A 16,614-nucleotide genomic window follows, 5' to 3' on the forward strand; every position below is an offset into this window, starting at 1 on the left:
TCTTAATTAATTTTACGATAAATTACGTGTCTAATACTTGGAATAACTGTATTAAATGTGATAGGTATGTAAAAAAAAACAATAATTGTGAAATATACATTTGTTTACAAGAGTTAGAAAAGTAGTTTTTTTTTTTACAATGTTTACAATTTCTTATACGTGGAGAATATATCGGCGGGTAACCGTTAGGTACAATATGATAACAGGCATGTATGCACAGCAATACGTGAATGATACAAAGTAAAGAACAAAAAAAGAATACAATTTAGTGATTCCCACATTGGCACTCTTCACGGTCCATGAGAAATCCGCAATTCCAACTTAGGAAGAAAGAACCCAGGTGGTTCATCTTCGTCAATAAAATCTTTGGTGTTTCCTTTAGACTCAAGATCCAAAAAGTTTGGATTACCAACTTCATATTGAAATCCTCGACGATTCAATTCGCTTTTTATTCTGCAAGAAACAAATATATATATTCAAGCTCTGAGAAATTCCGAAAGAATATGACATTTTTAAAACGCAATCAAGAATGTAAACGGTACAAAGTAATGGAATCTGCAGAACAAAAAATACAAAACGACTCTATTATTTTTACCTGCGTAACCCAATAATCATATTGTCAGAATCGACTTTGGAGATCAACAGATTGATAAACGCAAATGTAGTCAACTTCGTGCAGGTTTGAATCAAATGTTTCATTGACTCCATCAAATTCTCAGGACACGGTCGTCCATCATGATTCCGCACACGAACACTTTCGAGCTGTAAGTTGAAGCTAAGGCAAGTAAGCAGTTCAGAGACTTCAATTATTGCGCACTGGTCCATTGAAAAATCTTTTAAATTATGACAATGGGTTAACATTTCCAGTAAGTCTCTTGTGTAGTTACAGGGATTAGAAAATCCCAGATTATTAATTACTACATTCTCCAAGTGTGGACAGCATTTTCCAATTTCAACCAAAAACTTTCCATTTTGAACAGGTATGCAGCCCAAACGTAAGGTCGTGAGTTTTTTCCAACGTGAAATAAGGACCAGAGCATCTAAGTCCCAATGGCTGAAAACGTCACAGCTGACAGAAAATAAATTATTTTCATTTGTTTAGCTCTCGACTATAAACTTAATCTTATTTGTACACAGTTTGCTCAAGCATTTTTATCAAACACACTGAAAGTATCCAAGATGAATTGTTTCTTACTTGTTTTTGGAGTAAATCGTCAGATCTCTAACATGTGGTGTGTTACGTATTAGAATTTCGAAAGAAGACTCTTTAACTGTAATAGGTTGATTGGATTTTCCAAATGCGGCACCACCTCGCTTAATAAGATGGCTTCTCAAGTAGTTCCTTCTCTGAGTACCTACTGTATATCACCCAATATAATAAGTTTTACTTACTTGGAAAAAATATTTTCAGCACTCAAATTTTTCTCATGATTGACTCTGATTCATAAATTTAATTACTACACTCTTCGTGATTGCTTTGAAAAAATAACAAAAAACTTATGGAATCCCATTTTACCCTTTTCTTTTACTATATGAGATAAAACAAGGGTTGTGAGATTTGGGAATGCCGATGCCAGTAAATGCACATCACAGTCCGGTTCTATGCTATGCTTGAAGTGTAAAAAGGATATCTGATACTTAGAATCCTTTAGCAGCCGCTGAAACATGATTGGAATAAATATTTCTATTGGATTGAATTTCTAAATAATTTTTTACTTCTGTTTAAATATAAAAACTGTGATCATTATCAGATGCCATGAATATCTTTTGAAACAGGTCCTATAAAAGTCAGCGAGGGTCACTGCCTACACCAACACATGTACAACTTTTCCTTGAAAGTATTTGTCCTCTATGCTCAGCTCAGCTAAAAGTTGTGCACGTATTCGCACAGATGGTAAACACGTTGTCTGGGAAGGGCCTATCTCAAGAGAAATTCACGATATATGATTTTACCTTTGCCTCTTCAATCTCCAATAGACATGGTTCTTCATCTATGTATGCAAATTGACGTATTTGACATTTTCGCAAACAACAGAAATTATCTGGTACATCTTCATAATGGACTTTCATTACTTCTAGCAATAATGTTTCCGACAGCAGAAACCAACCAACTGGATAGATATGATTAAGATATGGAACAGTCTCAGTCACATTACTTCTCAGTAATTCCGGACAAAGTTTGACACTTCTTTCTAAAATTACATGTTATTCTCAAGTTTAGATTCAACAACGATATTTCATAAATATATGATAGAAGAACTATGCTCCATTTCCCTGTCCAATGTATACTCCTCTTCGTACAATAATATATCGTAAAACCATAAGAGTGTATGGCATACCTAACTAAAATCAAAAAAGCGTATGAGCCGTTTTCCAACTGTGGCATTTATCCGTAATCAAAGAGGAGAGCCATTCTTTAATTACGATTGCATTTGACTTAAATCAAAAGAGTGCATAGGCCATTAACTTTCACGCGATTTGATATAATGTGATCACATTGATGTACGCCCTTTTGTTGTAAAACTCTCTTTTTTGACTTACACGCGCTTATGATTTTAGTCACACAATATCTTAATTTTTAATTAAAGACCACTATAAAGTTATCTGTACTTTCGGTTGGAATGAAATGGCAAAATTTTAGTTCCATAACCATAGAAATAAGATATAGCTATCGTAACAACATACCAAGATAAAAGCCTGGCTGCCTGGTAATATCAACCAGTTGAAAATCTGTCCACACATATCGATTCGGGAGCATATTAATAATGCGTTTTTTGAACCATTGAAGCGTATGCCACCCACGAACTTGAACGATCTGAAGGTTTTTTGGTTTCTCTAATTCCAAAATCAACGGTGTGCTCTCTGGTGTTCGGTTATAAGGCATCCTTGTCACCATACGCAACTCCTTGAGCTCATTAGAAAATTGTACCATAGGAAGAAAATTCCTGGAGTAAGCACTCACTCTTGCAGACAAATAATGAAGCCGTTTGAACGGTTCTTGCAAAAGATCACGGCAAACGACATAACGTTCATCCTCATCTGGCCAATCAATAGTCAGCCTTTTGATATGTATCAGCAATTCCAGAAAAGACTTCAACTCCCGAATGTCTTTGAACTTAATTCCATATACATTAACATCGACAAGGTTTATTGCTTTGCCAATCGTGTTGTTCAACATTTCTCCTGGCTCAATGCAAAGTACGTTCGTTATATTCACTTTAAGTATATATTCACAGCAGTTATCATTGTTAAAATATAGCTGGATATCTTGAATGGTTGTTAGCCGTCCATTTTTTGAAAAATTCAAATTTCTGAAAATATAGAAATATATGAAAATATTTTGATCCTAATTTGTTCCTCAATCACCAAATGCAGTAACATATTGAATTTTCCTGAAATCACGTTTTAGTTGTGAATAAACAGGGTATAACCGTGGCTGAGCAATTTCTACAAAGACACAACATAACAGACTCACCTCAGCAATTCCCTATCGCCGAATACAAGATTATCAAATCTCGTGCAAGTGCAACCCAACGCCACACGTTCTCTGCACTCTAAGCAAAGAATAATAATCACAAGAATTTCATCCGGAAAATAAAGTATGTTGAAGATGTTCGGATCACTGTAAAACATAATAATTCAATTATAATAATCAATTACACATTGTGTAATTCGTAAAAAAAAATACTGATGAGGTAAATGCCGAAGTATTGTTGAATTTAACAATACTCATAAGGGTATAGTTCAAGTCGTTTGCACAAATGAAGCATAAAGTAATTTCATCAGGATAGCGATAAAGTGGCTGAATCTAAACTCCGTAACTTCGGTTAGCATCAAATTCAATTTTCTATAATACCGTTCAACAACCTCAGCAAAATACCAGGTCACTTTCAATACAAAAACACAAAAATTACGTTCCTTAATATTCCAGCACTGACTGATAATATGGTCAGACGTCTGGACTAACTACATACCTGGTACTCATTTTCGTAAATTGTTATTTCACACTGGCAGAAAAATATTATTGCAGATCGAACAGGTAAGGAAAGTTTCATGCATCTTCTGTCTTCTACGTGAGTTGTGCGATGTGTTGTGCTTTTCCTAGGTAAGGCTGGATGGATGTACTTCAGTGATGTATGTACATAAGAAATTCGAATTTTCGATCAACTTTGGTCTGTTTTTGTCATTGGCAAACATCCCACGAAACCTATGTCACGTGACCATGTTTTGAATTGACCAGTGTTTCGTTGGTGTTCCATTTGCTTTTGATTTCCGAGTAAACAAAAACAAACGGAATTGAATACTGAATCCTTGAATTTTTTTTCGACCGTTTCGGCTCAAGAAGATGTATTTTCATTAATAACTATTAAACAAATAAAGAAAACGATAAAATAGTCCGTCAATCGAAAAGTAGTATTCCTTTGAATATGCGTATCGAATTTCAAGTTGCTTCATTGATTACAGCTCGAAATATCGTGTGCGCCATTTGGATAAACGTAGTTTCAAGAAAAATGATCAAATTTTTTTTGTAGTAAATAATATAATTTACAAATCTTAGCGTTAATTTTACTCTTGACGTTTAAAGAGAAAACATAAATCATTTTATTTTGATAATTTCACAGTAGGATAAACCCTTAATTACTTGAAATTTTTATCAGTTTTATGAATTATCAAACCTTTTAAGATCGTTGAAAATGAAAAGAATATTGATTCGTAACTGAATATTTACAAATTAAATTTATTCTCGAGCATCTGAAGGTTGAGTATCTAACACATTTTTTTTCACGCAGATACTGCCGCATGCCCGTCGACTTACGTTCGTGAAATAAGCCACAGAAACAATATTTAGCTTTTTTTCTTAAGATTACTGATATCTGTACACACTGACATATACTGTAAATATATACACAATATATCACTGAAAAATACGTTTCGATACGTTTGCATTTTTTGGACTATTATGATCTTGCAATTTATAATGATCCCTACACGGGAAATTTGGTACAGTTTCTTGATGTCACAGCTGTTGCAACCCCACTATTTGAAATTTCACCCTTATGGTGCTTCGTGACTCTCTGTGTATATATCTGCGATATATATCCCATAGGGTACTCAAAATTGACTCAACGTGTTACCAACAGCATTCAATTTGAAAAGATCAGCTCGATTTAATTTTAGGAATACTTTTTGGCCTTCACAAGGAAAGTAACCTTTCAGATGAATGAATAATCAGCATCCTTAGGCGCAAATCTCTATGTTATATTTTCGTTCGCCGCATTTAATGTGTTGAACAATTAAGAAAAAAAGTAAATATGTAGTTCTTCTCAACTTGTAGTGGAACATATGTTTCTCACTCCCCCCCCCCCCCCCCCCCCCGAAAATTCACGTGCAGCAGTTGGTTTAAGCCAACAGAACTTCTCTGATGCATGTTCATGGTAGGTTTTGATTACATCCTTCAATAAAGCTTCTAATAGAGAAAACCAAGCACCGGAACACTTATTACTAACATTGACAAATGAAGCGTTTGAATTCAGCAGCTCTTAACAAAAGTATTTTTTTCAATTTATTGTTAAATAAGTTGATGCAGGATATTCTTCAAATTTGGAAAACCTTGCCTCTCAGAAGTCCGAGTGTAACTTCCACTACATTCATATCACGTGATCGTAACGTTACTTCACTATTACTACACTATATAGTTGGGTCGTGGTTTACAGTTTTCTAGTTTAACACACCTTTTATGATCGATTAAACAAGTTTGTTTTTCCCACTCTATCAATATCAAGTTCCGTTATTTATTCGCGTTTTGCCAAAGCGTTTCTGAAAGTTTCAGAAAAGAATTCAACATATATAATAGTTAAGTGTGAATCGTTTGGATATGTTAAAAAATAATTTATTTGTGCTTTAGGCACGCTCCGTAGGAGCCTGCTTATGAGCCAGATATAAAAATACAATAGAAGATAGCGCGGACACAAGGAATATCACATCGAACCATCTGTGATAAAAGTTAAACTGCAGATCACCAAGAACTTGCGTTATAATCACACGATATTCGGCAGGCATGTTCATTCGCATGAGAAGAACGGATGAAACGAAATACATCCCCTGAAAAGGCATGTACACTAAGATTATTGAATACGAATTTGATACTATTGTCCTATAGATAAAGTAAGCTGATTAAACTTACAGGCTCTATTATATTCGAACAAAACTCACCATTATTTGAGCTAATATGAGAACGATTATGTTAGATGATTTGCTGCTTGATATCGCGTAGAAAAACTGAAAAACATAAACACATTACTAAATAAATAGGTCCGCCGAGCCATCTGAAGTCTTCTTCTTTTCGTTTGTTGTCTCGTATTACTTACTGTTATGAAAAGCATTATTCATTTTGTTTGTGAAATGTGAACGCTGTGATTACCTTTGTAAGTGTCAGTAGAAGCCCTCTGATGGACGTTACGACTATGCACCCAACTAGATAGAAGGAAATGTGCTGCGACCAGAAAGTCACGTCAATGTCAAATCCGATCCAATGTACAGCAATCTCCATTCCTCGTGTAACGGGATCCTTTTTGCCTACCCGGTCGAAGACAATATTAATTGTAGACTGAAAAGAACGTTTCTCACGTCAGTTAAAAAGAAGAACGTTAACAGATGTTCAACGATTTCGAAACACAATACATCACAATATATCACATATTTTGAGTCAAAACTTCGAAAATAACTGAACTTTGAATGAAGTAAGCAAAAAGTATTTCTAGTTATCCTCTATATTGATTTATTCTTACAATGAAAATCTTCCAGCTGCAATAGAGGGAGAAAAAGTAACCGAGAAAATTGAAGTACTTCCCCTGCCACGTAGCAGCCCACTCGAGTCGTTCTCTGGCGTTTTGGATGTCATGAGCTTCTAGGAATAATTGTCGAGACAATTCTTCCAGTGCCGCAACTTCTTGCTGAAGTTGTTTTATGTCTGGAAGCAAATTCGTCGTCTGATAAACGTGAATAATTCAACTTTAATAGTCTCGAATCTTGGATAATAATCAATTTCTACATCTTTAGTGGACGAAAGAACGGTGAGTGTAGTGACACGCACTTTCCTGACTTCCTTTACTTCCTCCCAAAGGAGCCAGCATTCCCCAGAGGCGGGATCTGACCTCAGGCTGACCAGCGACTTCCCCTTTTTTAGCTAAGGCAATTCTCTTTTTCTTAGCCACTATCATGTCCATCGTCTGAAGTAGCCTCCTTTCTACTGATTGTACATCTGTGTAGGAAACAGGCCGCATAAAATAAGCCATTGATGAATATGGGTAGTTGACTGCTCCAAACCCTGACAAAAGTGCCATCACCGTAACACCAATAACTCCGATCCGACTGACACCTTGTTCTATGGACAGTAGACCCTTTTTGGGACTAAGGATAGGAAAGGGATCTCCGACTTTCCAAAACAGGTACAGGTAAAAGAGGTACACCAGCACCGTTAGTGGCCTGATTAAATTCAGCCTAACTGAAATGTGAAAATGATTTAGACAAAAAATATTTTCCAAAGGTAGCCGTCATAGCAATTGATTTTTAACATTGCTGAAAGTTTCAATTTTCTCCTTACCAAATCTGATGTTACTGATAATAAAGTAGGCTATGTAAAACGGTATCAACACTATCACCATGAACAAAAGCATGTACAGGCCAGTGTTCCAATGGAAATACCTTGAGCTGAAAAAGGAGTTCGAGATATATGAGTTGGATGATAAATCAGAGTAGAGCACGTTCTGCATTATAAGAGAATAACATTAGCGTGTAATTGTTATTCAAATGTTTGAACTTGATTTAGCCTTTCTAATTTTATACAGTAATTTTATAATCTGCGAGTGACTATCTTGATAGATGAAAAGGTATGTAAGAGGTGAAGAGAAAAGAATGGATAGATGAAAAAATATAGCATTGAGTTTTGAAAAAATGTAATCAGATAGCTGAAAGTTTTTTGGAAGGATACTTTCAAACTCTGTCTTATTTTTTTCAAACCGTCAAACTATGCAGAGATTCATTCGATCTAGATATAAGGTTTTTTTACACTGTTGACATACCTGAAATCCAGCACATCGATAATCTCAAATATGATGAGTTCAAACATTGTACAAGATAACGAAAATGTTGTGGAAAAAATAAGCTGCACCAATCTGTGGTGAACTTCGTAATCCCGAAATAATTTCTTTACAAAGAATACCCATCCTCCTAGGAAGAAGAGTATCTGGAACCAAACGTGATAGACTCATTAAAGTTTTAGTTACGCAGTTCATTAAATGATACAAGTTTCAGAAATGAATTACATCGTCAATTTTATACAAAACCCTTTTTCGTTTGTTCTTACATCATGTTTGCTGTTATTTATAATACTGAGCACGTCAACCATTGGAGTAGAATATTATTAAATATCTAAGCAGTTGAAGCCGATATTATTCGTACCAGAAAAAAATTGATGATGAGAGTAATTACTGAAAACTGCGGTGAAATTCTGCATTCAGGTACGCGATAAATTAATTATTTCGAACAAAGTAATATGACAGGATCTATAATGAAACCAGCTGTTGATTTCGTCTTCTGCGATAGCCTTGCCAACTTTGATTAAATACAACATTTAAAATTACAAAGTTACTGATTACAAGAAAAATCGCTCAAGGAAATTTAATGCTTTACACACGCAGGCTCCAATAATCGCAAAGTAACTCTGCGTGCATGCAAACGAACAGACTTGAGTGCGTACGTGGAAATTTTTAGGTTAGGATAGGTGAAACGAATGTGAAAAAAATAGACGCTGATCGTATGTTGACAACTTACCTGCGTCCCAAGGATCACACACGTGTCCTCTAAAAAACCCATCTTGGGCCGGACCAGTTTTTTATCGAATTGTCACAACTACGAATTCATTATTCCAAATGTGACAGGTACACAACACCTACAACAATATACGTCTTCTGAACAAGTTTCACACCGGCCGGTATTCGATACATCGATTATACGCATACACGTTGGTCCAATTCCAACCTTTAATGTTCGGACGTGAATTTATCAAAGGTTTTTACCTTAATTTTTAAACTTCTTGCTTTCGCATATTCTGTTTTTCTGTCTCCCAATTCCCATATCGTAACCAAGTATGGCTCATAACTTCGTAAAATTGCTGTATGAAATACGCGTCTGAGCTCTCCTAGATTCCTCGAAGCAAAATCGGCAAAATATATAATTAATAAATGAGCTGCCTCGATGCGTTATAATTTTTGACAGAACCTTCGAAAAATTTATTTTCTTCGCTTTAAGGTCAATAATAGTAAATATTGCAAAATCATTAGGACTATATTCCAGACATGACAAAGCTGAAAATAGTGTAAAAGACGTTCGAAATCACAAAATTCGTTGGTAGAAGGGTTCGAAGGCTCTAATTATCTCAGAATTTTAGTTCATCTTTTTGACTTGCAACGTCGGTTTCGAGACGACGAAATTCGGACGTTGATCGTCCTTTTTCAGTCTTACTGAGGACTTCTGACATCGGCATTTTTTAGGAGAAATGGTAGGTAAAAGGAGTATTGGTCGCGGGTTACTTCAAAATCAAATAATAAAATCGACCGTGTTCGAGATCTCGATTGATTGTCCGAACATAGTCATGAATCGAATTACAATCCCAGATTCAAATCCTAGTTCAAATTTCCAATCCCAAACCACGATCAACGACGGTTGAAACCGTTGAAACACAGTGCTTTGCAATTACATCGTGTGAAAATTTTGATTTTAATCAAACAGAAGTGAAAATGGCCAGTGAAAATACTGGAGGCTTGAGCGGAGCGTCGTCCATAACTCCAGAGTTTGTAAGAACTCTGGAAACTAGTCTGCACCACAATATAGCCCGTCTCGAAAATACCATTAAACGTAAGTCGGGTGATTCTACATATTTTCCACATGAATAATAACTGCCTTTCGTTTTTATTGAAGGTACTTCACTTAAGAATTAGCCCATCAATTTTTATCAAATTAATGTATTTCTTTGCTATACAGTATTTGTGTTACATTCGTATTGAGTATAATAATACCGAACTCAACAATAATTATCCTTTTAAAAATGTATCGTTTATTGGACAGAGTACAAAACTAGGAATGCAACTTTGAAACAAGAATTGGAAAGCAAGGCCACTAAATTGAAGACTACGATGCAAGAAATACGAGGTCGGAAAAAAAGAGTCGAAGAACTGAAAAATACCCAGAAAGAGTAAATGTTGACTTTAAGTATGCAGGTGGTGCTATGTTTACATCTGCTGCTTTCAAAAAAAAAAAACATTTTCTATATTTTCAAATAAATACGTAAATAGCTCAATCGCTCCTTCATTTTTGTTTTCAACAGCCTGGATCAATCCAACATAGAATTATCTCTCTACGCATCAAAGTTGAAGGCAGACTTGGAGGCGTACGAGAAAGAGAATATCAGACTTCGTAATGAGCACCAGGAAGTCCTGGACAAAGCTGATGCTAAGTGGGAAATTTACAAGGTAAATATAATTCCATTCGGATAATTCCGTTCCAACAACTGTTTTTAGTTACTGAGAACCCATTCTTGTTTATTGCCGAAATGAACAGAGCATCAATATGAAAAAAAATTATCACAGACCATTAATTGCATATATCTATAAACACAATTAAAAATATGTGAAAAATTTTCTGTTATCAATCCAATACATATATTGATTATTTTAGTTTATAACCAGATATTAAGATTAATCGTTTTTCTATCCAGGCACAGTATGAAAAGCGGCCAATGGTCAAATTGATGAGGCAAGAAGAAGTTAATTTAAAAAAATCCAAGATTGAGCTGATGGTCAAGAAGAATAAGCTGATGGAACTGAAAAAAATGATTGCGACACGCGAATCCATACACATGAAACAGAGGAATTGTCTCGTAGTAGAATGCGCTAACATATATAAGGAGGCTGAATCCGGGAAAATGAAAATACGTTCTGCCTTGAATACTCAAAAAGAGCTGCAAGAAAAATTAAAGCAGCAGGAAGCAATGGTAAACAGCTCCTTTTTCATCATCTTGTACAGTCATAATAAAGAGCAAACAGTATTCAAAGAATACGAACGGAATTGTACCTTTGATTTAAGATTCTCACCGTCTAACTATAAGAACAGTGATCTTTCTTTTTTTCTTCAGAATTAGCAAGTATAATCATACAAATTACTTATGCTGCTATCATTTGCGATTCAGGTACCTAAAGTTGTAAGAGCTTCACCACTTCTACCAGTATCTTTTTGTGGAATATTTTGAATTTTGTAGATATTAACATTCAAGAATCTCGAAAACTTTAAGAGGAATTATTGATAAAAATCATTTACTCCATCAAATTATCAGTGTATCATTTCACAGTTGACTCATTTCTTTCACAGATAAAAAGGTTGGAGGATGAGGAAAAGGAGAAGTTGAAAATGGCACAAGAACAATTAGCGGCTGGCAAAATTACAAAAAGAGATTATAATTACACTGCATCACAATTCGAGCGTATTACAATTCCTCCCAAAAGCGTCCCACCAACTTTTCCTGACTGGTGGAGCGATAAATCAGGTAAATGCATTGAATTGTCTCACACCAATATCTTATAGAGATGTTTGATCGAGCAGTATTAAAATATGAAAGCTCCAATAGAGGAGCTAGACATTTGTAATACGACTATCCAGTGCTAAAATTTGTGGCAACTTCAACAATATTCTTCATGACCTTCCTTTACTTGAATTTTTTTTTCCCACCTTTATAGACAGCATTTCCATCACCAGTGCAATGATCGATGCCCTAACTGAACCAGCTGCACAGCTGCAACTAACCCATGTAACGAATGCTGAAGTAGCTGAAGACGGACAGTCACCCGATCCTCATCAGAGTAGTAGTCAAAATATGGATACTGCTTGCTTTGCAGAGTCTAATGAACAAATAATTCCTGGTACGCATAAATATTACGAGTAATAGTTAATACTCTGTGTTTAGTTGCATTTCAGTGACATACCCCAAAGAGAACTTGTATGAATATATACTTTATTATGTCTTGCAGAATATCCTTATGGAATCGACACACTATGTTCAAATCTTCAAAGTCTTAATCAATGTTATTATTTTTTTTTTCCTGCATAATTGCATTGTATTGCAGATGACGAAAATGGTCAGGCTGCGGCGGTTGATCCGGAGGTAATGAACCCATTGACAGAACCTTCTTCCAAAGATGCAGTCGATAAGAACATATGCGAGCGGACAGAGGCACTAAACGAGGGAAATATTCAGCCAAATCAGATTAGGCAACAAAATTTGAACGAACACGAGGCAGTGGAAGAAGGAAATAGCGTGGGGCAATGGTGAAAATACCTTATACTATTTTCACGTTTAGTGACAAATTGTGGAACGCCATCTAAATTTCTTTAACATAAATATTCCTTGTAATAATTTTTGCAGGTATAGTTCATTGCTCATAATTATTGTAATGGATGCAAAAAGATATCACTCACAAACTTACTGTACATAGAATTTTTCGGAAAATTCTTAAACATTTATTTCCCTGAATATGAGATATATTCTTCTATAATACTCTGAACCCTCGTTTCACATACATTTTTCACAATCATAAAATTCTGACTAGGCTCAACTTGGGTGTCGTCGATTATTGTACACACGAAGAACCTGACGCGAAGCGGCCAAAGGTAACCAGCATTGCATCTGTCAAGTTCAATGTCCCCCCGAAGATGACGGGGTATTCAAAATCGAAACAACAGCCTCCACCATCGCCAGCCTTGTCAAATATCGGATCGATATCCGAATGTAGCTGGAGACCAAAGCAATATCCGAGTCTCTCTAGCTCAACCTATTTCCGAGCAGGTGAGTCCAACATTCTAACTAGCAAAAGAAAAATGTGCAATTTCTTATGAGGTTTTACCAAGTCAAACTAGTTTAACCTATTTAATTAGTTTACCATACCTTCGTTACATTTTGTAGATCGTTCGATTCTCAGCTGTGATCAGGATTCGCAGCAATCTGCGGATACAATGGAGCGATTTCGTTTGATGCTGTCACCGCAGCCGAGTCTAAATGAGGGTGAGAACTGGGATCAAGAAGGGAAAAATCCACATCAGACCCCTCAGCCATCTAGACCTGCATTTCTCACAGGCGAAAAACATGCAGGTATTCGGTTACAGACAAATGCAGTAATTCGAATATTCTAAATAGCAAAGACTTATTCCTTTCTATTTTTCAATCAGCACCTTCGCCTTTCGTCAACATAAGTAACAATGAGACATCGACAGCATCTCGTGGAAATAAGAGCAAATTTTCGCTGAACATGTTTTAAAGGTAAAGAATAACCATTAGAGTTCAGCATATCAAGATGTACTCAAGACATTGCATTACGTTGATCAATGTCTTACATGTTCCTTGATTCTCTAAATTTTTCGCTAATTTAATCGTAATAATATTTTAATCCAGTTACCTATTGGACGTGATACTTTAATACTAGTTTATAACGGTACTGTTTGTTACCATTTTGCAATAGTAGATTACAATGGGTGATCGATAGTAGTTGACTTTGAGTAGGTCGAGTTCACTAACTTACTCTTTGTAACAATGACTGGTAATACTTTTAATTAATTCAAAGTATGTTAAGCGAAAATTACTACTACTAAACCCACACATGTAACCTATGCTCTATCATTTATAAAAGTTCTACCCATTATGCTGAATATCATTATAGTATATATCGTGATGTAGGGTGTACCAATGAATCAACGGGAATAAGAAACATGTAATAATTACTCATAATTTACTGCTAAATCTAAATAGCTCGAGCTAAATTTAGATAAAGAATGATATCATTGTCTTTCACGAGATATTATCTCTAGAAATTTCACATGTGAATTTGTTGACAATAAATTACCATATTCATAATTAAGGATACAGTGGATTTCTCGTTCGAGTTTATGAATCCTTTGGCTATACTGGCACAAGTTGTAGCAATACGTCGGCGCACGTATAACTTACACGGACGATTATGTTGTTAGACGAAGAGGTAAACATATGTGTATCATACCTACTCATAACTATCACTAATTAGTTATGTAGACTGTTGTATATCCTGAATGACCTAGTGTAAATGAAATACGCACCGCGACCTTTACCGCGCATATTCTAGAGCTGCACTAGGCCGGTCGGTCGCTTTCTTTTATAATTTAGAGAGGAGCGTGTGAATTCGTACATCGCTCACGGTGGCTGCGAAATATTTCTACGATATACGTTAATTGCTATAAGCTGTTTAATTTTTTTTTTTTATACCAAACTGTTTTACAAATTCTCTTACTCAAATTTTTACCGACCGTAATATCCGATTTTCATTGAATTATATTTATATTATACAGTAGATTTGGTGGTATTTGATTTATTAACGTGACCGCTTGGGAATAAAATTATAAAACGTCACGATAAGTCCAACACTAAATCGCGAACCCTACAACAAGTATTATTTTTTTCATTCCCACGATAATACGCCTTAGAAGTAGAGGGGGAAAAGGAAATTCTCTTACTTCTTTAGCAAATCAGGTGTCATTTAAAGTATCGATTACAAAAGTAAATGTGTGTATGTAAACATGGATATGGATGTTTTTTTATTCAATTGCAAATGAACGTATACTGCGATTGCTAAATTCTTTCGCGCGTTATTACCGCATTATACTTGTATTTCTTTTTTAATATCACAAGTGCTATCATAGAAGATATATCGAGAGACGATTCGTTCTCACTGATATCAATGCTGGAATTTGCGATGCTAATAATACATATCTGCTCATCTTCTCCTCGTACTATTCGATCGAGCCATGTGATTATGTAGAAATGAGAACAACAATTACGACAGCCTCTGCACTCTTGAGATTACGACGTATGTACGCCACTGTACGGTAATGTGCATATTTTCATTTAATCAACCGTTATGCGATCTGGATCCATAATTTTTTTCCGCAGAAGTTTTCGTTTTCCGTTCGCAAGTTTGTACTTTTACCTGATATTACTGTAATTTTTTTCATCATTCTTTACATTCTTTGCTGTCCTATTTACGTGAGGCAAGTAAGTGAAGGAAACGTACATTAATCAAGTAAATTAATTACTCCGAGATCCGTAGACCATCATCAGTAAAACAATTGCTGACTATTACACTTGATGTTGTTGATTAGTTATTCACAATAACGTAGTTAATTATTTAAAAGACTTCGGATCTTTTTAGTCACCAATTATAATTCGTAGTACAACCCGAGTTGTGAATTTAATTAATTTTAATCGATCAATTCCAGATTATAGAGATCCAAATTTCAAATGAGCCAAAAAGAAACGAAACTAAATGAAATCGTAATGAGCTTTCCAAACTAACTGTTCCTGATTTTTCCATCTTGACAAATTAAAAAAAAAATACCTTTTACTCCTTATAAATCTTACAGATACCGGAATTCGTATATGAGCTACGAGTAAAATTCCAAGAATTTTCGTTGCTTTTTTCTTTGACATTCATCATTACACGTACGTTCTTTTGATTTGGTTTTAATGTTGTCTTATTTTTTTTCTTACCTCTGGCAAACTATTGGATCGGGTAAAATACGAATTGAAGAAACAGACGGTACGTATGTGTGCATATCAGGGATTCGTATATAAATTCTATACCGCTACCATATTACGTTATTGCATACATACGCACGAATTCATATCTCTGTCGTTATTTTTCACTCTGTTTGCAAAAGACTCGGGTATTAGAGATGCAAAGTACACGTATATACGTTGTGTTATAAAGCAACGAGCCGCGTATAACGAAACGAGTGTAGTTAGATACTTGATAAGTTAATACGTTACACCTACCTATGATACAATTCGAGGATAAGCAATAAATATGACGAAAACTCATTCGAACGCAAAGGAGTTAGTTGTTTATTTCTCGCATAAAAAATAGATTATAAAAAACAGACAACACTTTTTCCCACCCCACTCCCACCGACACGTCCAATATATTAACTTTACGTACTCCGCCGTTCTACGCATTCATCTCTCTCTCTTCTTCTTCTATCTATCTATCTATCTATCTATATACCTCTCTCTCTCTTTCTCTCTACCCCTCCATCTCTATATCTATCTCGGCAAGAGATTCCAGCATTCCAAGGAGTCGTTCGATCCAACTCGATAATAATTATTCTCCTCCCGGTCTCCTCGCTCCTAGGGCGGGGTGTCGGTTGCTTGCCGTCCCCTGCATCCTTGTCGCTATTCTCTCTTTCTCAACGCAGCTCAAGAGCTCGCGGTGATACCTGTAGATTTCGTACCCACACCCATGTAACTCACCAGCGTTCCATGTACGTACATACCAACTCTCGGGCACGCTGTTCTCGCGTGTCCCGAGTCTCATTCCTCGTAAGGTGGGGACGGAGAGGGGTTTACCTCGGGCGCGGAAGAGAGAGAGGGAAAGGGAGAGGGAGAGAGAGAGGAAAAGAGGAAGGGATATTGCCCCTACCGACGAAAAGCACCTGTTGCGCTCGCCCTGGCGACTCCGGCGCAACCTGGGGCTCCTCAGTTGA

At 35.8% G+C, this 16,614-nt stretch overlaps 3 protein-coding genes across 3 annotated transcripts; 1 reads left to right on the forward strand and 2 right to left on the reverse strand.

The window, feature by feature from the left end:
- Positions 1-85: 85 nt before the first annotated feature.
- Positions 86-4,152, reverse strand: LOC124219509 (uncharacterized). Its single transcript, XM_046627196.2, has 8 exons — positions 3,975-4,152; positions 3,476-3,622; positions 2,686-3,311; positions 1,954-2,192; positions 1,517-1,658; positions 1,196-1,358; positions 596-1,069; positions 86-453 (listed from the first exon to the last, which is right to left on the reverse strand). The coding sequence occupies exons 1-8, from the start codon at positions 3,983-3,985 to the stop codon at positions 291-293; spliced, it is 1,965 nt and encodes a 654-aa protein (XP_046483152.1). The 5' UTR covers positions 3,986-4,152; the 3' UTR covers positions 86-290.
- Positions 4,153-5,874: 1,722 nt separating this feature from the next.
- On the reverse strand, positions 5,875-13,125 carry GPHR (golgi pH regulator). The gene is made up of 11 exons (XM_046627208.2): positions 12,995-13,125; positions 12,631-12,913; positions 9,078-9,207; positions 8,833-8,950; positions 8,082-8,245; positions 7,604-7,710; positions 7,094-7,504; positions 6,789-6,970; positions 6,422-6,607; positions 6,214-6,279; positions 5,875-6,102 (listed from the first exon to the last, which is right to left on the reverse strand). The coding sequence occupies exons 4-11, from the start codon at positions 8,872-8,874 to the stop codon at positions 5,902-5,904; spliced, it is 1,359 nt and encodes a 452-aa protein (XP_046483164.1). The 5' UTR covers positions 8,875-8,950; positions 9,078-9,207; positions 12,631-12,913; positions 12,995-13,125; the 3' UTR covers positions 5,875-5,901.
- On the forward strand, positions 8,509-13,588 carry LOC124219513 (repetitive organellar protein-like). Its single transcript, XM_046627206.2, has 11 exons — positions 8,509-8,519; positions 9,790-9,915; positions 10,126-10,252; positions 10,385-10,529; positions 10,775-11,050; positions 11,425-11,599; positions 11,790-11,972; positions 12,177-12,378; positions 12,660-12,895; positions 13,013-13,198; positions 13,276-13,588. The coding sequence occupies exons 2-11, from the start codon at positions 9,798-9,800 to the stop codon at positions 13,362-13,364; spliced, it is 1,737 nt and encodes a 578-aa protein (XP_046483162.1). The 5' UTR covers positions 8,509-8,519; positions 9,790-9,797; the 3' UTR covers positions 13,365-13,588.
- Positions 13,589-16,614: the final 3,026 nt, after the last annotated feature.

This window comes from Neodiprion pinetum, chromosome 5 (assembly GCF_021155775.2).
Source record: "Neodiprion pinetum isolate iyNeoPine1 chromosome 5, iyNeoPine1.2, whole genome shotgun sequence".
NCBI classification, from domain to species: Eukaryota; Metazoa; Arthropoda; class Insecta; order Hymenoptera; family Diprionidae; genus Neodiprion; species Neodiprion pinetum.